The 27,498-nt window shown below is 47.6% G+C and overlaps 1 protein-coding gene across 2 annotated transcripts in view; it reads left to right on the forward strand.

Annotated features, from left to right (window-relative positions):
- The first annotated feature begins 10,554 nt into the window (after window positions 1–10,554).
- Window positions 10,555–27,498, forward strand: part of klf12b (Kruppel like factor 12b) — a 38,011-nt gene continuing 21,067 nt past the window's right edge. Inside the window, exons 1-2 of one of the 2 annotated variants that reach the window (XM_028393321.1) lie at window positions 10,555–10,700; window positions 26,024–26,106. In XM_028393321.1, coding sequence (XP_028249122.1) covers window positions 26,041–26,106 — 66 coding nt within the window. In that variant the 5' untranslated portion in view covers window positions 10,555–10,700; window positions 26,024–26,040. Of the gene's footprint in view, window positions 10,701–10,720; window positions 10,975–26,023; window positions 26,107–27,498 lie in introns of those variants that run through there. The other variant, XM_028393320.1, reaches the window with a different exon arrangement.

Raw genomic sequence — 27,498 nt, forward strand, 5'->3', positions numbered from 1 at the left:
TGTTCCCTCCCAGGGAGGTACGCTGTCTGACGGGAGAAAGGGAAACAGAATGTATAGTTACCCCCTGCTGTGAGCCCAAGGGTGGCTGAACAAGGAGCCAGAATTTGGGAGGTCTTAAGGGGAATTATCCTCACCCTCTGGCTTGGGAGCTTTTCAGCATCACACAAGAAAGAGAGGAGAGAGAGGGAGAGAGAGAGAGAGAGGAGCCCATGTCTCAGACACAAGGAAACAAAGATGGAGATTTAAAGTTCATCTCCATTTTTTTATTTTAAATCAAAAGGCTGAAGAAAGTTGTGTGTTTGTCGAACTCCTCCGTTCATTGTGAGGATGCTGCTCTGCTCTGCTTAGCGCCATCTGCCCCCCCTCCTCTCTCTCAGCGACAGCGCCTTGCAGCTCGGCCCCCTGGGAAATAGCTGTGGATAAGTTATTCAATTAGAGGGGCATTATTGGCCTGCTCTCTCAGAGGACAGAGCTGATGATGCTGTGATTATACCGCTCTGCATTCCTGTATGGCTCGGCACCTTCTACTCATGTGTGTGTGTGTGTGTGAGGAATGACATCTACACACAAACATTTGCATGCATGTGTGCCACTGCAAATCAACAAATAATGTTTGTAGGGTGAATGGATGTGAAGAGGAGGTAAGGGGTTAAAAATAGGGCTCTATCAGAGATGCTTGGTTGATTTCAAATACGCTCGTCTAGGTTTAAATTGAAAATACACACAGACACACACACACAGCACATATATGGGCTGACCAGGCGGCGGCGTCTCAGGCAGGACGGAGACCTTCTGAGGGACTCATCAGTGTGGGATGGAGACTCTCACCGACTCAGCGTCTTTCAATTATTGGCTCATTTTTTTGAATCTGCAGCAGCAAAGTACTCAGATTACTTCTTGTAATGAGTCACGTGACATTGTTACTGAAACCCACAGTGTAGTAACGGGGGGTGGGGTGGGGTGGGTGGTGTCAGAGGTGCCCAGCAGCTTCCTCCACTCCCAGGCAGGCCAGGAGATGTCATCCCTCCAGCAGACCCTGGGTCGGCCTCGGGGTCTCTGCCCAGATGGATGTGCCTGGTGCGGCTCTAAAGGGCCCCCAGGGGACACACGAGCTGCTCTCAGAGAGTAACCGCAGCCACCCTGCTGAGAAATTTGAATTCAGGATCATTCTTTTTGGTCATAGCCCTCATGAGCGTAGGTGCGCTTTTCTTTCCGGCATCCTCGTCTCTGCAGAGCCTACACCCAGCCTGTGGTCTGTCTCCCTGTCCCTTCACCTGCACCATGGCCTAAGAGGGGGAGGTGCTGATCCTCATTCCGTCCACTCCAGTGAGCATGGTACCAGAAGGACAATGTCATCTGCAAAAAGCAGACATGTGACCTGTCTGATACCATGCCTTATCCTGGCTAAGACCTGAAATCTGGTCCATGAAAATCCTTAAACAGGACTGGAGACAGGACACAGCACCCCAGGCACCTCGTCCTGCTGATGAACCTCCCACAGGATCCTTCTGGGGACTGTGCTTCTTTTGTTGCCTTGATGAGTAGCTGTGTGGAGTGGACTGTTGTGGAAAAAGAAAAGGAAGAAGAACAGTTACAGTGAGATGCAACTTTGACCGTCAGCTCTGAGATAATAAACTGTAAAGAGCTCCACTTCAGACCGCACACCAGCTCCAGCAGATTCTCAGCAACCAGGTGATTTTCAGAGACACATCGCCCGCTTGAGACAAAGAAATGGAAGCAGAGAAACCTCAGCAGAGGCCCCTCACACCCTCATCCAAACACATTGCCTCTCCGTGGACCACTGAGGTGGTCTTTAAAGTGCTGCCATGATGGGTCTGCCCTATCTGCCCAGTGCAGACCCACAGATGCCCTCCCGAGGGGACAGGCTAGAGGGGAGCAGGGCAGTGGGCCTGGAGCCTCATCTGCTCTGCCCAGAATACAAATAGGTCAGTGAGTGGAGGGAGAGGAGGGGCACACACACACACATGCACACTGACCATGAACAAGAAGGGGTCCTGCCAACTGAATTCCTCCATTGGCCATGTTGGGAAGGGCCATCTGGTATCAATGTGGGGAAGTCGAGCGAGCTTGTGAATGCGCACACATCGGACACACACGCAGCAGACATGTTTCATTTGAACATCATGTTGGCGACCTCTCACTGAGCGCTCTCCTGATGCCGTGACAGTCTTTCATCATTAATAGTTGTGAGGTGGACGGATGAATTAAGCATGAGGCTGTCTGTGGATTGAGTCGTCATCTCTCCGCAATGTTGCGTCATGTTTCAAGTTATTTTCCTCCACAGCTTTTTCAACCACACACACACACACACACAGGCTTCTGAGGCAGAAACCTGGAAGTGGTTACCTTAACACGGACTCCTAATCCCTGCAGATCTAAATTCCAAACACCCCTGGACAATGTTTAATCCCTGTTTTTTTGACCGTGCTTCTTTAATTCAATTTCTGCAGCGCTGCATTCAGTCTTTTCAGATTTCTCCTGTTTTGGAAATTCCTGGAAGTAAGAAAAACTTTAGCCGGGGTAAAAATAGACATTGTTTGGCTGTGATGTAATCCCGTGGCTGTGTTCTGAAGTTTTTCTTTCTGCTGTCAGTGCAGGCTCGACATATCGCTGAGAAGGGAAACTGATTTATTTTGGCTTAATATCAAAAACCTCGGTCTGATGAGGGAAGGCTTGCACAGAGTAAATCAAGTAGAAAATACGTGGGGTTGAATTATTTTCAAAAGCCAGAGTGGGCCTGTGGCTGCCGCTCATGAAAAGAAAACATTTCGGGCTTTTCCATCGTCCTGCTCTTAATATCAGCACCTCTTCATGGAGACAGAAACGTTCAGAAGGACACGGAGAGCTTTACAGCAGCCTGCAGCGTCAGCCAGGGGCCACGCTTCAGTGGATCAGAACTGCTGCTGCTGTTTCACACATGTTACAGAGATGGACCCGAAAATGCACCAAAATCAGATTAACAGTAAACTCAGAATGACAGATTAATTCATCCCCTCAACATGTACACCGACATGCTGCAGCTGTCCTTCTTTAGTAGGTTCTACTGACTGTTTGTGGATGTTAGCATCTTAACAATGTTGCTGGAGTGCTAGCTTCTTGGCTGATTCGGTTGCTGTCAGTCTGTTTGCATTGTTAGCATATAGCGAGCTAGTTGAAGAAAAACTTATTGACCTCAGGACAAGGAAACAGGAAGTGCCTAAGTGCAGATGATTGTCCAGGGCCACAGTTAGCTTTCTTGCAAGCTAACTGTGGCCCCTGCTAACCGCAGCTCGTCTTCAGGTGATGCGCGTCCATGTGATTGGGAGGCGTGGCTTCAGGGTGAGCTCCGAGAGAAAGGGCCGTGTGTTTACTTTTGAAATCTGGCTGACTCTCACTGAGTTTTCAAAATCTACCTACCCTACCTTTAAACAGATACCTAGCAAGATGTCTTCTTAACTCACTGTTTGGGGTTTTTGGGACTCATTTCTGAAAGTAGGTGGAGTAGGTGGAGGTAGCGAAAGAGGTAAAGAAAGTGGCTAAACAGTGAAAAGAAGTTCCAGACGTGGATCTGAACATGCAGCTTCAGAATGACAAGAACAGCGAGCTCAGGAGGAGAGACATTTACAGCCTCTCAGTGAGAAGCTGCGCTTCCATTAGCAAGATATTGTAAGTTCTGCACCAGATACCTCAAGCATCCTTGTCTCCACCCACCACAGTCTTATGTCTGGAAAAAAAATCATTTGTTGTGCAGCAATCTGCCTCTTTTTGATTAACACCCCCATTCTACTTCCTTGGCGTGCCCCCGCCTCACCTCTCTTTCTTCCTCCCTCTCCCTCTCTGTGCACATCCATCTCTATGATTATTTAAACGGGTGCCAGAAAAACACTGTGACCCGTCTAATTTGGGCTGTGTGAGAGCGTAGAGAGGAGAGAGAGAGAGAGAGAGAGAGAGAGAGAGAGGGGCCCTGCGATTCTCCACACTCCCTTTTTACCGAGCAGGGAAGTGGCGGGTGAGAGAGAAACTGTTGCCATGGCTACCTGCTGGCAGCTTCTGTCCTTGTGTTTGGAGAGCACTGGCTGTTCCCTCTCTATACCCAACGCCTGGGAGTGAAGGAGGAGAGGGGGGTGGAGGGGGGTGAGGAGGTGGTGGTGGTCTGGGAGGGGTCCAGCTGCCAAAGGAGAGGGGGGGTGTCTCTGCAACAAAACCAGAAAAAGGAGCAACAAAAGAGCAACACCGAGGGCTCCGGTGACTGATCAACTCACACACACACACACACACTCGTGTTGATGACAGGCTTGACAGCGGTGGGGGATGTAGAGGAGTGGCAGTGGATAATTGCTTCTGTGCTTTGATACAATTCAGGTGTCACCGTTGCTATATGAGGAGGCTAATCTGACCGTGTCTGCTGGTAAAACTCAACTTTAGGTGATCAGATGATTGATAATCTCATTCAGATTGATGCCATAGCGACCACCCCCCACCCACCCACCCACTCCCTTGGGCGTCAAAGTGTGCCGTTTTTTTTTCCCCTTACGCCTGACATTTCTTTCTGAAGTGTGTGTGTGTGTGTGTAGTCAGGTATTTCAGTATAACAGGCTCCACCCTGGGTCTCGCCACCCAGTAAGCTGATCCAGGTAATGGATAGCAGTGGAATGGACATAATACGGAGCTAGCAGTTTTAAAACACACAGCTCTCCTTGTTACTTTCCTACCTGCTCTTTCATTCTCTTAAGCTCAGGAGCTATCGTTTCTCTATCAACTAATCCAAACTATTTCCTTCTTATCTTTATTTGCAAAGGAGGAAAAAAAATGTGAGCCGCTCGTCCAGCCGCCGCCTCGTCCCTCTGCACATCTGAGCGCTTGTATCGGTGCTAAAGTTCATTGTAGGGGTGTGTGTTTGTGTGTGAGATGTTATTAGACACAACGTGCTGAGGCCCCAGTGGCCATGCTGCTGAAGTCCCCCCCCACCCCACCCCACTCTCTCTCTCTGCTCTGCCCCCCACCACCACCACCAACACCCACCCACCCACTGGCAGGCAGATGACCTTGGCAGGGCCTGACAGAGAACTGGCCTGGAGGGGGATCCACGGAGCTCCACGCCAGCCCACTGAGCCAACCCACTCAGTCTGTGCAGGTGTACGGATGCATGGACACACACACACACACACACATGCATGCATGCATTCATAGCCACCAGACCAGGGCAGGCCCTCGAGCAAGCAGATGTCCAAACAGTCCGTTTTCCTGTGTTACGATTCTTCTGCTCGTTTTTTCCTTTTGTTTGCTTTATCGTCTGTTTTAAGCTTTTCCTTCTTGCTGCTTCTCTCTTCTTCAGTCATGACTGGACTTCACTAACATCCACTAACCTCAGGAGGTCCTTCTTTCGGATGATTGCAGAAAGTTTATGATGATAGTTTTTTAGGATTTTTTGAAGCCTAAATATGAGCACACAGGATGGTCACATGACTTTGATGTCACCACCAAATGTCTCATTTCACCACTGTGTCCTTTAAAATCCTGAAAAATGCTAAAATGCTAACAGTATCCATGTTTCTGGACTCCTGTGGTGCTCGGTTGTAAGTTAGCTGTAGATTAGCCTGTTAGCATAGCAATAGCAGTTCATTATTATAACATCCATGTAAGCAGAATACTGTACGACAGACCCGAGCATCCCGCGTGAAGGTCCTGCAGCATCAGCCGCACACTGAATGAAGTTTTGCAGCTATAAACCGTCATTTGGCATCATTGGCTGAAGACATACAGCAATCTGCTGAAACAAATCAACAGAATTACATGGGATTATTTCAGAGACAGAGCGGCGTTGCATCATGTGAGGGAGACGTCTGCGTTCGTTAGCTGGCAGCACAGAGACGCAGCATAATGCAGAAATAAGAACTTATTATTTAAAGGACCAACGCCGGGCTCAAACTCTGAACTAGCACCTAAACATGTTTATTCTCCTCATCATAAATATATAATGATGACAGTTGACAAATCTGATGGCACATGCCGAAGCAGAGAGGAGGACGAGGACTTTATTGATCCTTCAGGTCGTCCTTCGCTCTGCAGAATGATGTATGATCAGCTTCTCCGTTTGATCCTTGCAGTCTGCTGGAAAGTGATTTCAGTGTAACATCATGTGTTGTCTGAAAGCTGCTCGCTGTATGTTCAGCTTCAGTCTTTTTGATTTGGATTATTGAACTGAAATATGATCATTATGGATAAACCCACGGTGTGGGCTGGTACAATGTGTAGTTTTATTTAACGTGTGACCCACCTCACTGTGATCAATACTTCCAGAAATACTCAGCAGAGAAGAAGGGCTGTCAGGTTTTAAGGGTTAAACACCTGTTACCTTCTACAAACATTAGTATTAATTAAATGTGAACTTCAGAATAACAGGGTTGCTGGTTCGAATCCGGCCTTGGCCGTCTGGTTTGCCCCCCCCCCCCCCCATGCCGGTTTTCCCGGGTCCTCCGTCCTCCTCCCACATACCAAAGACGTTCATGTTGTTGGGTTAACTGCGGACTCTAAATTGACCACAAGTGTGCATGTGACTGGTTGTTTGTCTCTTTGTGTCTTTGTGCCCTGTGGTAGCCTAGTGACCCATCCCCTCGCCCATTAACCCCCCCCCCCCCTCCATATGTTTGATGGTTGGATGTGAACAGATGACTTTTAAACTACAACTCCAGTTTTTGATGCCCTGCTGACAGACAGTGATGCTTCTGACATGAGAATATGTTTTTATATCAGTTTTTGTTTGAATGCTTTGACATGAAACAAACCGCAGCATAAAAAACTCAACATACACTCACACAACATCTAGAAACATATACACAAATGTTGTGCAGTTATAAATCTGTTAAATTTTAAGCAGACATTCAACATTCACTAAACTCCTGTCAGATTTTTGATAAAGATACCATGCTGAGAGTGAGACAGACAGGCAGACAGGCAGGCAGGCAGACAGACAGGCAGGCAGGCAGACAGACAGGGCCCAGTACTTTGTATGGAAACCTTGGCTCGTGCAGCTGAGACCTCCTCATTTTGTGTGTGCAGTTGTAGTCCGTTTGTGTTGTGCGTCGACGCTGTGAACAGAGCAGATAAAGAGGTGAGCTCTTCATTGCCAACAGGCCACGGCTGTCTGACAGCTCGAACATTTAGTTTTGTCCATCACAGTTTCAAGGTTCCTCGAGTCGATTCTCTCAGTTTGACATTTCTTAAGTGTTTCCCTGGTTTTTGTTCATGTATTCAAAACATGATCTGGACATGATCTTTAACTATGATTGTTTCAGTAGGAAAGGAAAGGAAAGGAAAGGAAAGGAAAGAAAGGAAAGAAAGGAAAGGAAAGGAAAGGAATGGAAAGGAAAGAAGGAAAGGAAAGGAAAGGAAAGGAAAGGAAAGGAAAGGAAAGGAAAGGAAAGGAAAGGAAGAAGGAAGAGATGTGTATATATGTATCAATAAGAGTGATATCCTCCACTCCAACCAACAAAAACAGAATGTGCTCTGTTCCTTCAGTGTTTTCCTCCCCCCTCTCCCTCCCTCCTCCCCTCCTCCCTCCTGGCTGTGCAGTAACAGGTTGTGTTTAGCTTCTCTGCTCCCTACTTCCTCGTCTGGCATGCTTGTTTTTTGAGTCCAGAGTCTAAAGTTCAGCCAGAGACAACAGGAGGGGAGCATCACATCGCTCACCCACAGCATTTCACAACACACACACACACTTTTTTCCAGGCTTCCTTTGCACACAGATATTGCCCGCCCCCTCAGTGTAGACATTTTGTAGTGTGTGACTAAATGATGAATGGTGTTACAATAATTTGATGAGATTGGGTCAGATGATGCAAGGCAGAACAGTGTAATGATAATGCTCTTCTTGATGTCTTACAGCTTATTATGCCGATCCACAAATGATCCCCCAAGACGCCCACGCCATCTTTGAACAGCTCCCACCCCGGGGGTGACACATTAGCAACCTGTCTGGAGCTGGCGTAGCCTTGGGAGAGGTGTGTGTGTGTTTCAGGTGTTTAATAAGCGCTGCTGGGGTGTTCCAGGATGAAGCCTGCCTGTGACCCCCACCCCCACCCTCTTCCCATGTCCCTCAGACCATCTCCCATCATCCTCTGCAGCTTCCTCCCCCTCTCTCACACTCCTCCTCCTTCCACCTCCTGTTTGCGCTCCGCCTGCCGTTCCTTCAACACATGCCAGGACTCCCGGGGCAGCAGTTACACAGCGAGGGTTTCATCTGAGAGAGCTCCTCAGGACGTCATTATGAGGATCATCGATGGGCCTTACGGCTCGTGTTACATTAGTGTTCACACACACACACAGTCACAGGGGCTTCAAAGCTCTTCATAACTAGCCGGCCCGCTAATCACACAGATCAGAATTCCTCACATTAATGCGTAATTGACTGTTCTTGTTGAACCCACATGTGTGTGATTGTCATGCCGAGTCACTGCATGCCTGACAGGTAATGAGACACAGCACAATGTGCAGAGAGGAGGCTGACAGCGGAGGAAGTTCTACAAACAGAACGTGTTTCATTGTGTTCTGATGCCACAGAGCGCTCAGACGTGATGTTCTCACACAGCTTCAGTCACAAAGAAACAGGCGCAGTTAGTGTGTCTGCATCCCATTCTCCACGTCGTTAACTGGTTTTTGATGAGCACATTTCCTTCTTTGGCTAAAGCTAATGTCAATGCTAAGCTACGTGTGTGTGTTTCTTCAGCCACATCTAGCTGTGATTAGACACAAAATGTAACTGCAGGTGAAAACAAAACAGCTCATGGTGTGAGGGGGGTCAAACCACAGACTGCTTTGTGAAAGTCCACCATGTGGCCCCACCATCCCCTTCTTGTCTGAACTGGTTCCTGATTGGTCTCATGAGTCTTGGGTATTGTTGGGAGAAGAGCTAACAGTTTTAGCTTAATTATTATCTTAAGGATGTATTGATATGGAGGAACCATCTGTGATGTCACCCATAGGTTTCTGAGGAGTTTTGAACCCAGCCGTCGGCATGTTGGCAGCATCTGGATCCACCTGTTGAAGGTAAATCCAGGCGGTGCAGTGGAGCTGAGGCAGAAGCAGGAAGTCTGTGATGTGAGTCCGCCCGTCACTCAAAGGAAACGTTTATTACTGCTGTAAAGTCAGCCGTCTGTGAGGATCGTCTCACTTTTGGAGTCTGCCCCTAGAGGCCAGTGTAGAAACTGCATGAGGAGGTTGCTGCTTGATTCAAACATGAAGTTGATACCTGTCATAAAAAAAGAGTCACAGCTGAGCAGCTCCATAGTGTGCAATTATACACCATTACATTTTAAATGGCAGCCAGATCATCCTTCTCTAATCCAGCCAGCCGTCCCTCTGTCCGGTCAATTCAGCCTTATTAATCTAGTCTTTCTCTCCGTCCATCCGTTTCCTCTCCACCCAGCCATTTTATCCTCCACTGATTACAAACAGAAGACGTACAGTATCTGAAGAGAAACAGAATGAATAATAAGTGGGCAGCAGTCGGATCAGGCTTTCTGTGTTACTGTACATTTTTTCCTCTCTCTCACTCTCTCAATCAGCTCCTCGATAAAGCTGGCAGCATGTAAAGTGGTACGAGTGCCATCAGCCATGCAGATGAGTCCTACTTCCCTTTACCTTAATTAGAGCTCCCAGGGGAGAGGATCTGAGCAGCATCAGCCGCAGCCTCTCATGCCACAGAAATACCTCAGAGTGAGGCGGGTAACACAAGGAGGTGACTGACAGGAGAGCAGAGGCTGAGGCAGGAGCGTTTAAAACACACACGGTCATTACAGGAAATGATGCTGCCGCTGTTCACGGCTAGCAGCAGGTAGAAATGTGACATTCTGTTGGTGGAGATGAGGGCATGAATATTTAGAGAGATGTTATGAATTTACACACAGATATATTTTTATAAAATCAAAGAATTCTGACAGCATGGATTAATAAACAATTTTTATTATTATTATTAATAAATCTATAGGTTGGTTTTTCTGTAATGTCTAGACCTGCCAAATATATATATTAATATTAATATTTTTCTCCACAGTTTTTAAGCCTCTGATGGCTGCACACATTGATTTAATTGATTCTCTTTAATTGATTTGTTTATTATTTTTTATTATCAGCAAATATTTCCTTCACTTAGCTAATTAATCTGAAAATACTGAAAAAAAGATTCAGTAATTTCAATAAATCCAAATATTCCCTTTTAATCTGCCCAAAATTGATAAGATTCTGTTCTTTTTCTCTTTCTTTGCATTGATTGGTAAATAATTTACCAATATAGTTGCCAATTAACGTTCTTATGCACTCATTGATTAATCGACTAATCCAGATTATTTTTTTATTTAAATTACAATATTTAAAAACATGTTTATGTTTACATGAATAACAGTTTTGATTGCAGGTATATGTTAAAGTGAAGTGTGGAGCTGACGGGTTCCTCTCCGGCCCCTTTAAACGGGGAGGCGCTCCGGTGCTCAGCCCCAGCCCGCGCGGCTCTCCGCTGCGCTCCGGGAGGGGTTGGAGAGGGAGTTCGGGGCTGGCTGGAGCGCGGACGCGTCGGAAACCTCCCCGGAGGGGCCCCATGTAATTCGATGCATGCTGTTAAAGCTTAGAGTATATTGTCTTCCCTTTTGCTTATGAAGCCTCCACCCACCGGCCCACCCTACATTTAGCGGATCATGTGACTCGGGGTAAGTCATTTGCAAGTACAACAGTTCTCTGTGCGCTCCCATTCATTTCCTGAGAACTGCCTGAGCCGAGCAGCTGAGAGGCAGAAGGGGAGGGAGCCGCTCACTCACATACACTCACTCACACACATTGTCACACACACACACACACACACATACACACAACATACACACGTACATACAGGCAGAGTGAGAGGAGAGGAGGAGACGAGACGGAGAGGACTGTAGGAAGGGAAACAGTCTCCTTAGTCTCCACGGCTCTGCAGCTTCTGACAAGGTCTGTGCGTTTTTTCCTCTTCCTCTGCTGCTGCTGCTGTTGTGTGCTTCATTTGTCGCGTTGCTGGTCTTTGTGTGTTTCGTTCAGCTGTCATTGCTCTGTCAAAGCAGATGACAACTCAGATCACCTATGGCATTGTGTTTGGTGTCAGTGGGAAGGTGGTGGGAGGGAGAGGGGCGAGAACAGGAGACATGCTGCTGGCCGGACACCGACTCTTAAAGGAGATTTACAAAAACACACAAAAAAGTGCTTCTAGTGTGTGTGTGTGTGTGTCAGGCAGCATCCAGACTTTGAGCAGTGCCGGCACCGGCTGTGTTCCAAAGTCCAGAAGCAACCTGATCAGCTGTGAACTGTGGATTAATTCTGCGCTGGATGTGTGAGAGTGTGTGACTGCAGAAAGTCTCTCAGCACTTCTCAGTGGGAAAAAGTTTGCTGCTTGTCAGAGTTGTGTGCATGTCTTAGGAGAGTTCTCTCTGTGTGTGTGTGTGTGTGAGAGAGAGAGAGAAGCTTGTTTTCCCACTATACTGTAGCAGCTTAGAGACAGAGACTGTTAGCAACGGGTTAAACATTAGGAGGCTCGGGTAGCGGAGGAAGGACACTGGTGTGTGTGTGTGTGTGTGTGTGGGAGTGTTGCAGGGGTGGTGTCTTGGATGTCATCGGCAGCGCTCTCACTTCCAGGGTAATAGTCATTGGTATTGATGGGTGGCTGTCACAGAGGCAGAGAGCCACCAGGCTGGGGAGAGTGGCCGGGGGCTGGCCCTTGGCTGTTATTTTCAATTACAGGGGACCCGGGCAGAGCTGACAGCAAAGGCATTTGTACATCCAGCGAAGGGGGAGGAGGAGGAGGAGGAGGAGGAGGAAGAGGAGGAGGAGGAGGGTGTGTGTGTGTGTGTGTGTGGAGTGGGAGGGAAGGCGAGAGAGAAAGGTGGGAGGGGGAGGAGAGGGGGGTGTAGATGAGACTCTGGCCTCTGCTCCTGGGTTTGATGTGGAAACTAAGCACTGACCTCAGTGACTTTACCCTCACCATGTAACTGTGTGTGTGTGTGTGTGTGTCAGCCGCAGGGGGTTTGTGTGTATAAGCGGGGGTGTCATCTATAAAAAAAATAAAAAAAAGTAAATAATGCATTACTGTATATGTGTGTCTACAGAGGAGGAGGAGGTGTGTGTGTGTGTGTGTGGAGGAGACCCCCTGCAGGTCGCGGATGTTCAATGAGGGAGATTAGCGCTCGTTTAAAGTCTCACTTAAATCCATTTACAAAAGGAGCCTTCTGCCTGTGCATGAATAAGCAGCCCGATATTATCACATGTGAGGAGGAACATGAGGAAGAGCTCTGACGCACAGTTTACTCCACGTTCACACAATGTTTAAGAAAGAATGGAAGCTTACCAGCTGGTTTTGTTTGGTTTTGTTGTTGTTGTTTTTGTGTTGTTACGCTCTTCATCCACCAAGAACAGCACAAAGCAGCCGAGACTGTGAACTAATCTAACTCTTAAACTCTGAATGAACATCACTGGAGCAGGTGGAGACTGACTCCACCTGGCTGCTCAATGCTGACTGTACCCTTTCACACTGAAGCCAGATCTTAGTGGGTTTGTGTTGTCGAGTGACTTCTGTGGCATTCAGTGTCTTTAAACCTGGATCTTTAAACTAAACCTACGTTTTACTTTAGAAAGAGGACCTGGTCAGGTCACTTATCACTATTGTAACCAGCAATTTAACTCATTAATGCCCAGTAATTGTCCTTTACAGTATCTTAATACAAGCCGAGCTTTTTGTGGTCATCGTGATTTTTGTAACAAATGAAAAACGTATGTGAAAATACTCTGATTACCTTATTTTTATGACACTTTTGGCTTCAGAAATTCCTGTTGTGTGATGAGCAGCCACGTGCACGGACAGTCTGCACAACATATTTGTGTGTGAGCCTGATCATTTCCTTCACACACTCTTCTCCTGCCTCCCTTGGTGGACGCCACGCTGCAGCCCGGATCAGCCCGGTTCAGCCGGACAGGGTGTTCAGTGGATGTTATTCTGTGTTTTTTTTGACACTAGTGATATCAATCCAAAATCAGTCCCCATTACTGATGAGTCCGAGAACACAGCGCTCTGCTTTGACCCGATTCATGTGTGAAAACAGCTGATAATAATAAAAACAACCTGCTCTCCACTAGAGGGCTTTGCAACAAAAAGTCACACATTAGAGGATTTTTAGATCTTAACCAATTAAAAGCAAGCAGATCACAGTCGGTTATGAACAATTAAAGCCATATAGTGAGACCGGGCTGATGTTTGCAGCAACAGAGACCAGAGATCAAACACGACTTAAGGAAAAAAAAACATGGAGGATGAAGCTCCTCTGTAGTGAGCTGGAGGTTACGGACACCGTGGATGTCTTGGTTGCCGCCATGTTTGTGAGCTGTGAACGTACACAATAACATTCACGTGTGCTCTTTACTGATTGGCTGTTGTGGTCGCTGCAGTCTGATTGACACCACATTCCTGCAAATTATCTGTTGCAACAAACCTTGATGTTCCACCCCGGCATTGAGGCGCAGATCAGGACCAAAGTTGGTGTGTAGTAAACTCCGGTGTTTGTGTGTCCGGCCTCCCTTAGAGACGCTGCGGTGTGGCCGCTGTGACGTCTAATGCCGCGTGTTTTCCCCCCCTTTAAGCTGCTGCCACTCCTTCAATGATTCCTTCAATGGATCAACCCCCCACTCCAAGACACGGTCCAAGGGCTTACGATAGAGATCAGTACAGGTGTGTGTGTGTGTGTGTGTGTGTGGAGGGGGGGAATCAATTAAAAAGCCAATCACCAACAGATAGACTCTATCTGTCCATCAACAGCGCTCTGCCCTGGACGTTTAATTGCTGACAGGGTTGCCCCTCCTCCTCCTCCCCCTCTTCCTCTTCCTCCTCCCCCTCCTCCCCCTCTTCCTCCTCCTCCTCCTCCTCCTCCTCTGTCAGCCACAGATCACAAATCGCACGCGTGCTGACAGATTAAGGATCTTTCCGGAAGAAGCGACGTGCTCTGGTTTGTTGTTCATGCTAACAACATGTAGGCTCAGAGGGTTCTTATTCAGGGAGAAGAACCTGCCTGCATTAGCCCTAATCAGCTGGGTTAACTGCTGGCATATTGACTGACTGCTCATTGATCCAAGTGGGTGTTATGGAGTGTATCATCATTGATTGCAGATGGACTGCAGTGCACTGTACTCTTAGGTTGGATTCCTGCGAAGTGTAAAAATGGCAGCCGGGAATCTGAGCTGGTGTCTCGTTGTTGTTCCTTTCAGACGTAAAGTGAAACAATAATAATGATGTTTTGGAGCTGAGGCTCCGTCCATGTGCTGCTATTTCATCATCACGTCAGGAGATGACAAACTGTTCTCTCCCTTTGGCGTTTTCTCTTGTGGACTCAACCTTTGACCCAAATGTCCAGCCCACGTTTGTTTACCAAATTCAGTTAGCATGCCGTGCTAGTGTGTGTGTGTGTGTGTGTGTGAGGACAAAGAAAGAAACAGCACAGAAAGTGTTGTGCAACAGCTGAGGCTGATAGTGTAAATAAAAAAGAAAAGAATCATATGCAAATCATTACAGCTTGTAAAACATCAATATTTTGAATTTTTTGAATACTTGTAATAAAAAAACAACGTTAACAGCAGCCAGATTTTAAAACAACCGGCGCAGTGATCTTTTTTTTTAATAATGACACCATCTCCAAAGAAACACACTCACTGCTTACTGGAAGTGACTCATGAGGAGTTTGCCCCTGGTTTAAATTGGCTCGACATGTTTCCATGAGGACGATGGAAATGTGAGCAAAAGTAAATGGACACCATGCCTGTGCTGCTAGATCTGGAGCTGCTGATTGTTTACATAATCGATTGATTAATGAGTGTATTCTGACATTTTATGGACAAAGCAGTGGGAAACTTTCATTTATTGATTCATTGTTGCAGCTTCAGAGCCAATAAGGAGGATTTACTAAAGGCCCCGTTCACACTGGAGAAAGTCAATCCAGCTAGAGTAGGATTGAATCCAGATAGCCTTTAAGCTGGATCAATCAGACCTATTTTCAAATCTGATCACAAATCGGCTTGTTTGTTGTCCTCCAAACCGCTAGGTGGCGCCTCATAATATGCTTTTTTTTGTGCTGTGTCGCTTGTTTGTTTGTTTTTTTTTCGGTTCAAAAAGCAGTTTATTCCTTTGTAGCCCTGTCAAATAAACTCAGGGCAAAGCTGATGTAGTTCGACGGTTGTTTACATACGGCTTTTGTATGCGACCCGGACACTGTCCCCGTGAACCGGAAGTATCACGACGCTAGCAGGATTTGCTAGCTAACATGCGTTCAGACCCGAGCCACATTTGAGCCAATCGAAATCAATCCGGATATATCCAGATATGGCCCGAATCCCACTCTAGCTGGATTGACGGGGTCTGATACATGTAGGTGTCATCATCTTCAGACTTCACCGATGCTTCATTTGTGGACAGAGAACCTAAAACAGTGATGGCTTTGTGTCCAAATATGTCTACCTGTGTTTCCTCTTTTAAAACGTGGTGTGGAGGAAGGAAGCCAACATGAAGAAGCGGAGCTGTTCTTACAGGTTTTTACAGAACAGCCTTTGTGCAGATGGTTCCAGCAGACCGTGCTGCACAGGTCACCGTGACCCGCCGCTGTCCTGTAGGTCAGCTGTTAGGAAACGCTGCATGTGGAATCCATTTGTGAGGACATTCCGAACAGGTTCATACCTCGGGCCTCTAAATGATCTGCTTCAACCAGGTATCAACATGGCAAAAAAAAAAAAAAGAGAAAGTGAAGGCGTGAGTAGATGAGTAATGGAGGTAAACACAGCTGCTGGCTTTTATTGAGTGGTGTTGGAGAGCTGGAATGGGTCAAACCAAGGAGGGAAAAAAACCCTCAAAAATAACTGCGTGCATCTGATTTGATGTAATAAGTGTCAGTGCGTTGGAATGTTTTGGTTGGTCGGTTATTGTCTGTTTCCATGCCGCGTGTGTTGGGGTGGATTTGGTTGTGTCAGCACAAAGAGAGGTTAGATAGGGTAGGCGCTTCGTGATGCTGCATCAAGACTATTAAACAGTAAGGAAAAGGCCTGTGTGCCTGTGTAAACGGCCGCTCTGCTGTTTGTATCAGGAGAGGCAGAAACACACACAGAGAGAGAGAGAGAGAGAGAGAGAGAGAGAGAGAGAGAGAGAGAGAGAGAGAGGAAAAAGGCCAAAGGAAGAGAAGCTGAAAGAAAAACTGTTTAAGTGTTTGATATTATTTCTACGCCAGTTGTTTACAGCAGATACTGTAGATGAGTCAGTGTATCGGTGCATTGTGTTGTAAAACATCTAGGTCGATGCTCAAGAGTGCATGTGAGTGCACGTGTGCTGTGATGCATTTAGAAGACAAGCTATTGTGAGTAGTATGTACACAGTACATATGTTGGGGGAAGGGGGCTCGATTCAGGAACACACACACACACACACACACACACACACATGTTATCAGAGCCTGGGGGGGATAAAAAGCAGTAGCCTATACTCAAAGAATTCCCCATTAGGGCAGGAGTGTACTGTCATCCCTGGAGCAGGGAGGAAGAGCGAGAGTGAGTAGGTGGGTGGTGGTGATGGTGGTGGTGGTGGTGGTGGGATGGTTGCAGGTTATTGTGAGGATGCTAATCTAATGCATCAGACCTCCCAGTAAAGGGTAGGAGATGTGAGCCGGGTTTCACTCTGACCTCCATTTTCAGCATATAGAGGGCAGCTGTAACCTCTGAGAGAGGAGCGATGAGCTCAGTCCGCTTACAGCACGCTCCATTCTCATCACAGATGATATGGTTGATAATATCTTATATTTTTCTGCTTATAGCTGGAATGAAGGCAGCACGGAGGTGTCAGGACGTCTGATCACACAGGTGGAGCCTGTGCTGTGCCTCATAGAGGACGTCAGAGGTGGAGGTTCGACCCACGATGGCGAGGCAGTCCTCACTGACATGGGTGTTGTGGAACTTTTAAGTAATGCTAACACTAACCGATCATGAGCTATGCTAGCAATTTGTTTTTACATCCTCATCAATGTCTTGTTGGCATAGCAACCGTGACATACCTCCATACAGAGGACTCTTTGGCTTCATCCATGTTGTTAGCATGCATTCCAAACATAGAATTGAAGTAAATAGATAAGACCCATTATCCAGTTCTTTAATTACACCATATAGTCAATATCAGGACAAATATCTGATCTTAATATTGGAAGACGTGGTGTACGTGCAGTATTAAGTCCTTTCTGCCTCTTGTTGCGTCCATTTTTGACTAAGATGGCCTCCCCAACGAGCTCTGTGTCGTCACAAACAAACACTGTGGATGGGTTTTCTCCAGCTGAGAATATTGTCATTGTTTCATTGAATTGTTGTCAGGTTGAGATGATTATTAAGCCCTGCAGTGTGGTTGCCTCAGCCTTCAGGAGCTGTGAAGTAAATGAGAGCATTTCTTATTGATCCGCTGGAGCTAAGCTCCTCCTCCTCCTCCTTCCTCTTCTTCCTCGTGTGTGTGTGTGTGTGTGTGTGTGTGTGTGTGTGCGGTGTTTAAACTTCACTGTAGACAGTAAAGAATATTACAGTATCTTCCTGAAAGGTTGAGCCAAGTGCTCCACGTGTCTGCTCAACCCCCTGCCCTCCCCCGCCCCTCTCTTCGGTACAAGTGAGGTTTTTGTGTCAGAGGCTATTTTAGATGCACAGCCACTGACCCCACTGCATTTACAGAGGTGTGTGTGTGTGTGTGTGTGTGTGATATATGGAAGCATAGGAGACCTCGTCAGTAAACAGTCTTGTCTTCAGTCCAGCCCTCGCTCTTAATATTTTATCTTATTCTTTCTCATGATTACATCAAAAATGCTCTTCAATTGGGCACAAATTGTCTGGAATGGTGTCACAAATTGCTTTGACTTGGACGTGGAGGCTCCGTTGAGTAATGCCACCTCACTTTAGAGCTGTCACGGTCACAGCCTGTTTAGCTGCTTCTGTGCTGCATTTGAGGCACATGATGCAAGAGGATGTCAGACTCTTCTGTTTACCTCTCTCTGGAGCACTGTGGAGGAGTGTGTGTGTGTGTGTGTGTTCATGCAGGGTGTGTGTGTGTGCACACTGTAGGTGTGTGTGGGTGGCTGTTTGAGTTGAATGGGCATCCATGTTCCTCTTTCATGGGCAGAGATGCAGTATTGAGTGAGAGAGGGTTGATGTGTGTGTGTCTGTCTCTGATTTGTAGATAAATATGGTTCATTGTGGGTGCAGGCGGAGGTCACAAGGTTTTTGTGTGTGTGTGTGTGTGCGTCAGCCAGATTGTAGAACAGAGCTGGGGCTCAGGAAGTCAGCTTTATGAGAAGAGCATTTGACACAGAGACGCAGACTAACCAGACAGCGACCGACGCTTCTTTTCGGTTTGAGTGTTTCCTCTCAGAATAAACAGCTTCTTCATTTTCCACACTTTCACAAGACGTAGAAAGGACGGAGGTGGTATCGGTGGAGGTGGGGATCTTTCACAGAGAGAAAAAAGTCTGAGGAAGAAAAACAACAACAAAATTCATTAAAGGTTTTCATTTCGTCCTCACACTAAACCTGGGTCTGGAAGGGTAAAAACAGCAGACACGTTTTCACTGTTGGTGGCCACAGTGTGTGTCAGCAAAGTGTTCCTACAAATTATTTTCATGTTTGTGTGTCCCTGTGTGTGTGTGTGTGTGTGCGCTGGTGAAAGCAGCAGTGGACTCGAGCTGTGCATCCGGCGACCTCATCCCCCTCATCCTGACAGGATTACTGACACAGGATCCCCCTGCCCCTGGCAGAAATAGCAAGGACCCAAGGGCAATCCACCAGAATATGGGAACTTCCGTGGGCCTTGCTTGTGTGCAGATGTGTGTGTATCTGTGTGTGTGTGTGTGTGTAGATGTGTGTGTTTTATTTACATGAGTATCGGCTCACTCTAAATGGAGCTGGTTTCCTCTCAGGTGCGGAGCTCTCTGGCTGAGGCAAGAACAACAAGAGTTCACTGCAGTTTCTTTCTCGTACACACACACATGCACGTATACACACACAGTTGTGTTTACACAGCATTTACATTTTTAGGGCTTTAAATAACACTACAGGCCAGAGACATGCTTGTCCTTCAGCCACGTGCGTACAAAGGCAACAACCTGACATCATTGTTGTCACATTATACTTGCCTGTTGTCGTGTTGTCGCACAACTCTCTCAAGTCTGCGTTTCTTGCAGATTGTGTTTTGTGTTCCATGCATCGTGAGTCAGTGTTTAAGCATTTGACACAGTGTGTAATCTGTTGTAGACAATTTGCAGGTAGTGATGGCCTCTCTTCAGTGTTAGCAGCTGTTTCCTGTGGCCAAGCTTGCAGCTGGTTGTCATGGGAACACGACAAATTTGTTGATTGTTTTTTCCCAGCTCCTCATCACCAGGAAAACGTAACCTGAGGTCGATATTTCCAGTCCATGGAAAACGAGCACTTCATGCGCGTCAGTCTGTCTTTTTATGTGTTGATGTGGGCAGGACTTGTCACCATGGTAGCTGAAAATGGCGGCGGACCTCTGACTGTCGCCATGTTGGCAGCGTTACAGTTGGTTATGTGAAGTCTTGTGTGTTTGTGTCAGGCTGTAAAATGTCTGTTTCTGCTGTAAAGTTGATTTCAACATGGAGGTCGATGAGGATTGACTCACTTTTGGAGCCAGCCCCTAGAGGTCACAGAGGGCACTGCAGTTGCCCCCCCCCCTTGTACAGGATACACCGTTGTGCAACCACAGTGCACAATCACACAGTCTGCTCGGTGCAGCACTGTGGTACCTTCAAATGCATCAAACACCCAGAAAGAGTCACAAAGTCCCAGGCAGCTGTTGTTAAATGTTTGTTGTTCTTGCTGTAGAGCGACATACGAAGGGTCATTTTGCATAATATTTGTGTGTGAACTCCGTCATTGTGTGCTTATTTCTACATCAGAAATCGAATCTACTGAACCTGAAGACCTTTAACCTGACTCTGAGGTGTCTGTCCTTCAGCAGCTGTGCATTAGTTTGAGGTTTTCTTCATGCTGGGTTTCACCACCATGGAGCTCGACATGTATTCTGACACATGGATCGATGCAGTCGATGCTCATCCTTTGTCATCTGCATTCAACCTGTGCTGAGGGTTCTGGTCCTCCATGTCTGCGTATACTTTCCTGCGGGTCGCATTTTTGATGAGCATTTTGTCGATAATATTAACTTTACAGTGTGAGCGTGTGTGTTTTGTTGCTGGTGACAGATTAAGTCTTCAGCTGCTGCTCCTGTTGACCTTCTGCATAAAACCCTTATGTGCTAATCATGCCACCGAGTCCCGGCCTTAAATTGACCGGAGCTGATACCACTTTTGTTGTAAGTCCCAGAGAAAGAACCATCCAACACATGAGGAGTGTGTGCTATGTTTTAATCACTGTGTTCATGGAGAAAGCTCCTGTTTGTCCCCTGTGGAACTGATTTGTTCTCAGAGGAACCTGGGAGGAAAAAAAAAGTTAAGGGCATCTTTAAGGGGTTTTTAACTCTAAAGGGATTTCTTCTTCCTCTTTTTTTTTAAAGGGTACTGCACATAAGCTGTGATTTGATACCGTTGTGCAGAGAAGTCCAGGCTTTTATGAGCAGAGGTAGCAGCACTCTGCTCTCTTGAGCCCCGTTCAAAAATGTCCCAGAAGCATCCGAAAGACTTCACTTCCTGCTCCTGCCAAGGAAAATACGGCTTATGAAATGGAAATTCTGAGACCATTCACAGAGTGCCAGGAATGATTAGGGAAAAAAGAAGAGGGGGGTATGTCCATGTCAGGACATCCAGGAGTAGAACTGTGAGGGGGAAGCACACACACCTACCTCACACACACACACACACACACACACACAAACAAACAACAGGGCTTACCTGGTGCAGTGCGTGCAGGATGGAGGTAGAAAGTCATTAAAGTCATAAAGGTCAACTGCCTGGTCGTGGGGGGGTCATGTGCCATCTGCAGCTCTGGAGGGAGTTTCATCAAAGCTGGTGAATAAGCAGTGATGATGGTTGTAGAGGCTGGAGATATCTACTGACGGAGCGTCCATGATGTCCACCTAAACTCCCAATACAGGCAAAGAGGTGGAGCCAAATGGAGCTCACACATCACATCATCTGATGCAGGTGCAGTCTAAACACTGGCTGCAGTGGAAGTGTTCAGTATGGTGCAAACTTCAGGTCACATTGACTGTGATACGTCTACATGTACAGTTAGCATTTAGCTTCTGTGGACTCAGATGTGTGAATGTCAGGCTGCTGTGTCTGTGTATGCTAAGCTAAAGCATGTTAACGCTGTGCAGCCTGGGTTATTGTGGGAAAGGCAGCAGGTTCTGCAGTAAAAATAAAACATTCCAGTAAGAGTCTGCACCACAAAGAAGCTGAAGAAGTTCCCCTTTGGTGCACATAGCTGTAGGTGTCGACTGTCGATGTGAACTTCCTGCTTCCATCTCAGCTCCGCCTCTTTTGGCCTAACATGGCGACAGTCAGAGGCTCTCTGAAAAGTGCTTGATTTTTAACTTTGACCACACCAAACGGCATCATCTGCTGGGGTGCAGCCACTCTTTAACAACTCTGCACAAAACTATCTGAATGACTCTCAAGATGAGAATGAGGCCAACAAGATGAGGTCATGAATAGTTTCACATGAAGCAGGCTGAGGCTGGAAATCAGCTGCGTGTAGACATGATGGTGGTTAAAGCTCCGCAGACAGGCCCCGTTTGTCAGAGGTACCTGTTGTCCTCGCTGTTTCTGGTCTGTGTGAGAGAGGAAGTGGAGCTGTGTGCTGTGAGCTAGCAGTTGTAGGCTGGTTATCAGGCCAGTGTGTCACTCTGGGGTGTCCAGGGGCGCAGAAGAGGGAAGTGAGCCGCAGCAGAGAGGCCGGCGGCGAGCAGGAAATGCTCACATCACCTACAGCTCTGTCCTTTTTATTTTGTTTTGTTTTTGTGATCGCACTTTCTGATTTCCAACATGTTTCCTGGCTGCTTTGCTCTCCTCTTGTCTTTCCCTCTGTGGTGGAGGGCTGGGTGGGTGGAGTGGGGGTGGGGGGGTCTGTTGGCATTCTTGCACCGTGTGCTTTGCGCTCGACCGGGCCTTGGCTCAGGTCCATATCCCCTCTCTACCCTCTCTCGCTTCTCTGGCTCCAGCCCCTCCTCCTCCTCCTCCTCCCTCCCCCTCCTCTCCACTAAACACCCCCCCCCCACCAACCCCTTCAACTCCCCTTGATTACTTCCCTAACCACTGCTCTTGCCAGCGACTCTTCAACAAGCCCCCACCTTCGCTCGCCGTTTTCACTATCACCTCCCTTAATCCTACCTTGCGTATCTCACCACATTTCATTGCCCCCCCCCCCCCCCCCCCCCCCCCCACACACACTCTCTCTCTCTCTCCCCCTCTCTCTCCCCCTCTCTCTCTCTTTTTCCTCCATCCCAGCCCGTGGCAGCAGGTCCAGCCTCTGTGACACAGATGCACCCAGTTGCTCTGGGCGCTCGACATGGGAACAAAGCATTGGCGGGGCCCGTCTGTTGCAGTGTGTGTGTGTCAGTGTGTGTGTCAGTGTGTGTGTGTTAGTGTGTGTGTGTCAGTGTGTGTGTGGTGTTTCTGCGTGCAGAGAGAGCAGAGATACTAAATCTGGAGGTTTAGGCTGAACTTTGGTTTGAACAGAACTGCTGTGTTCACCACCCACCACCACAACAACACACACACCTGTGGGTTTTATGGATGCACTTCCCTGTCAGTAATTAAAACCAGAGAGGTGACGATGAACTCAGCCCACGAAATGATGTCTTAGACTTCTTTGGGTTGATGCCGGAGCAGGAACACTGGAACACAACATCACTTTTACCAACAAGCTTATACATCTAGATCATTGATTAGATGTGTATCGGAATAAATAATAATAAATAAATGCTTCATGTCCATTCCCCCGCACTGATCACATGACGCCTCCATTGCGACCTGTTTCGACCTTGTGTTTCAGTGTTCTCCTTCTGCTCATCAGGTGAATAACTTTTATTTTAATGCTTGTCATTTGCCCCTTTTATGTAGACGATAATGGAAGCAGGTGTTGCTAATGCTCACTAACTCTAGAGGACTCTAGGCTGCCCCATCAGTGACCACGGCAACTGATTATTATTTGTCAATATAATGTTTAAGTGTGTGCTGTCAGTGTGATTGTTGTACTGCTCCTGATGGAGGCAGAGCAGAGCAGGAAGCACCATCAGCCACATGCTGTGTGCTTTAAGAACTCACAAACATGGCAGCAGCTAAGATTCCCATGTGACAGAACAGACAGTCGTCCATGTTGTTTTCCTGAAGTCACATGTGATCGGTGTCTGCAGTCGCCAGGCGATGACAGGTGTGTGGTCTCATAAATGGGTTAGTGTCTGTTCTTTGGTGGGTAGCTGATGCTGATGCTGGTGGGACTGTTGATAAAATGAGCTCCACCAGGAGCTGCGTGCTTGTGTGTGCACGTGCTTGATGATGGTGTTAAAGGTCAACGTTTTGTCTCAGAAGGTCACAGATTGATCCAGCTCGTCCATACTCGGTCTTGGTGTGGCCCGGCGTCCTCCTCCTCCTCCTCCTCCTCCTCCTCCTCCTCCTCCCCACCCCCCGCCGCGGCTGCTGTACATCGCCCTCAGTCAGCACAGAGTCGATAGCCATCAGCGGGCTGGGAGATATTGGACCTGAGGTCACAGATGCGGATATGTGGTGGGAGTTTCAGTTCATACTTTGAAATGCATCAACAGACACAAGTGCAAAACAAAGAGAGCAGAAAACATGGAAATATTTGCTGGCCTCAGTCTTCACCTGCTCCCTCCACATGCAGGGATTTTGGTGGTGGTGGTGGTGGGGGGGATTGTAGGAGGGAGAAATGAGATGCCTCAACACTCCACTGCCCTCCTCTCTTGCTCTCCATCCAACTCCCCCACACACCTGGGATGGCCATTTCATTTCAGAGTGCAGCAAATGGAAAGGTGATCTTAATCTACCCTGTTTCCTTCACCCCTCCTCCCTCCCCCTCCCTCTCCATCTCCCACACACAGCGCCTCTCCTCGCTGATGGACAGCACACTGCTGGCTGACTGAGCCTGCTGTCAGCACACCAGATTTACAGACAGAGAATCAGAGAATACTCCATGTATATGTAACATGTGAAATAATGCTCCTATAGTTTCATTATAGTATTCATTTCAGTTTCTTTTCCTTGTTTGTGATGCTCGGCCCTCTGTGAGCTCATTACTCGGAGCTGTTAGCCCTTCGGTTACAAGCACCATCTATGCAGCGGCCATTGATTTCCTATGAATAGGCTTCTGCAGAGCAGTTCATCAGGAAACGGCTGGATGAGCCACGGAGACGTCACAGAGCCGTACAGACGCAGATGTTCTTCTGTTAGCTCTGCTGAAGTTTTTATTTCCAGACATTTCTCCGTTATTTGCAGCACATAAAGTGCATTGTGTGCATAAAGAGACTGCAGGTGAATAATGGTGCACCAGTGCTTCACTTATGGAGGGCCTATAGCTGCACATGTAGAGAGCTGTGCTGATTGACACCTTCAGCCCTCCGCTGCTCTCCTCCACCTCCTCTACCTGCATAAATGAGACTATAGAGGGCTGCCACAGTCTGTGTAATTAGTGGAAACACACTGCTATTTATTCAGATAAGATTTAGAATCTGGATCTGGAGGCTGTGAGGAGGATAGGAACCGTTGTGAAGAACCTTTTCCACCCTGAGAGGGGAAAAAAAAAACACAAATCATGAATTTATGGAAGTGTCTGCGTGTTTCGGTCATCATCGCTCACTTTCTGCCCGTCTCTCTCTCCTCCTCCTCCTCTCTTCTTTCTCCTCAACACATGGCTTGAGGCCGGACTGAGGCTGCAGCTCCACCCGCCCCAACCGTTACTATGGCAACCCTATCTGGGCCTACCAAGACCTGAAGCCGAAGGACATCCTGGACAACAATACAATAGCAGCACAGCCAGGGTACCTGAGGGACTTAGACCTGAGAGGCGGCGAGATCAGGGGGAGGAGGAGGAGGGGGAGGCGGAGGAGGAGGAGGAGGAGGTGGAGGTGGAGGGGAGGGGGGGGGGGGGGGTCGCAGATTGAGGGAGTAAATCCTCCCTCTTTCTCTACAAACACAGTCCAGGATTAGCCTTTTTTTTGCTTGAGAATCTGAGGTAGAGGAGCTAAACGTGGCATATTGTTTTTTTTAAAGAAATGATTTGTTTTGTTGTTTTGAGCAACTTTCCTGGTGAGTGAAAGACCTTCAGAGATTCAGATGTTGTGCGTATTAAGAGTAGATATATAATACACGTCTTTCATCATCAGCTATGTGTTTTCCCCTCAGAATAATCACAGAAACGCTGCTGCTGCTGCTGCTGACTCCACGGACGGGGCCACAAGCCCTGCTCCTGGTGCCAGCAGCGGAGAGTAATAGAGATGTTTTGAGTCTATTTGCCTTGCTTGCATTCCTCCATGTACTGCTGCTAAAATAATAAGAGGGGAGGGTTACCTCAGGTCGGCCCCAGCTGAGGGATACGGAACATGCATTGTTGTCATTGGCTCCATCTGAGAATCCCTCTTAAAGCCACAGCGCGGGGCTGAGGAGATGGGCACCGCTGCCCGCCTCACAGGGAGGAAGCTGTCAGACGTCTGTTGTTTCCTTTACGTCCTTTGAGTGTGTGTGCATCAAAGTGTGTGTGTGTGTTTGTATTCCATTGTAGCCTTAAGAGGATTTGATGAAGTGTTATTAGCCCGGCAGCGGCTCACCAGGCCACAGAAAGTCTTTATGACGGAACAGAGGGAGCCACGCCGGCCGAGTTTACAGTGTGTGTGCATCGTGTGTCTGTCAGATGAGTTCTGATGATGTCTATTTAAAATGTGTCTCAGCGTTGTAGACGTCCATGTGTGAATAAGTGGGACCTGCTTAGTCATACTGAAACACCCGTCTTACACCTCCTCTGTGTTCCTTCACAGGCAGCCTCACAAACAGGATGTTAATGCTTGACGGAATGCCTGCAGTCCGAGTCAAAGCTGAGCCCCTGGAATCAGAACAAGGGGTAAGAGAGCAGTTGTTTTCCAGACAATTCCTCCTTTTTTTCCTTTCTCCTCCTTTCCTTCTTTCCTTCTTTCCTCCTCCCGGCAATGGGCCGATAATCACTCCCAGGCCTCAGCAAAAGTGAGTGACTGAGAGATTGTGGGGGCTAAGAGGAGTGGTCGGAGAGCATGGTAGTAAGAAGAGAAGAACCGAGAAGAAGAGGAGGAGGAGGAGGAGGAGGAGGAGGAGGAGGAGGAGGAGGAGAGCCACAGCTGGAGCAGGAATGCATCGGGGTCTTTTGGGGAGGCGACTGGGGCTAGCGGAGAGTCCGTGCTGGCTGGGGGTGATTGCGCAGATGTAGTCCCTGCTCTAGGGAGGAGGCTTGCATGGGAAACTCTTATCTGTCTGTCTGTTCCTGCCTCTCCACGTCTCTCAGGCTCCTTCATCCTCCCTCGCCAGGCTTTTTTTCTTCTTACAAACACACATGAATAAATCTCCCTCTCTCTGTCTGTCTCTGTCTCTCTGCTGCACACACACAGCATGCTGCAGCCTCCTCTGCAAACACTATCACAGCTTCATCTCTACCTCAGCTGTATCTCACACATGCCTCCACTGTCTCTGTGTCACCTCTGTGTCACACAAAGAAGAACAACTTGTCACTACAAGCCCTGTGAGCGTAGTTCAACATCCACCATCTTTAAAGGTTTGCTGCAGGTTTCGCTGCTCAATGACGTCTTGATTCTTACAGTGTGTTCAAATTAAGAGACCTGCAGTGGAGCTGAAAGTTTGTGGCCCAGATTTTCACATATAGAAGCCAACCAAACTAATGAGACAGAAGTATGAGCCTCTGTCCTTTATTCCTTTAGTAAAATGATCCAGTGTGACATATGTGTGAGTGGTAACAGTGTGTGAAGCTCTGCTCTCAGTGTCTGCTTTCAGAACCGTTCTTTTGTAGAACCACTTGTGTGTTTGGGCTCGTTGTCTTGCTGCTCTTTCTCTTCAGATTCAGCTCACAGACAGATGTCCTGACATGTTCCTTTAGAATTCACTGCTGTCATTTAGAATTCATTGATCCATCAATGATGACAAGCTGTCCTGGTCCAGATGCAGCAAAACAGGCCCAGACCATCATACTACCACCACCATGCTGCACAGAGGGGATGAGGTTCTTGATGCTTTTGGTCTCAACCATCCACTAAACCCAGCAGCCCTCTGGTTTGTCCACATGATCAAACTGCAGACAGATAGCAGGGTTCTTTCTGAGGCCTTTAGCTGCTTAGAAATGTGCCTTTAAGTGGGGGTGGAAACAGGGGTCCTTGGATGGTTGTGTAGTCTTTTCCAGCCTGATGCAGGACGGTGTCCTCAGAAATGTGCTTTGTTTGTGCCATTAAGACATGTGTCACATAAAGAAACA

The sequence above is a fragment of the Parambassis ranga genome, chromosome 21 (genome assembly GCF_900634625.1).
Source record: "Parambassis ranga chromosome 21, fParRan2.1, whole genome shotgun sequence".
Taxonomy (NCBI): Eukaryota; Metazoa; Chordata; class Actinopteri; family Ambassidae; genus Parambassis; species Parambassis ranga.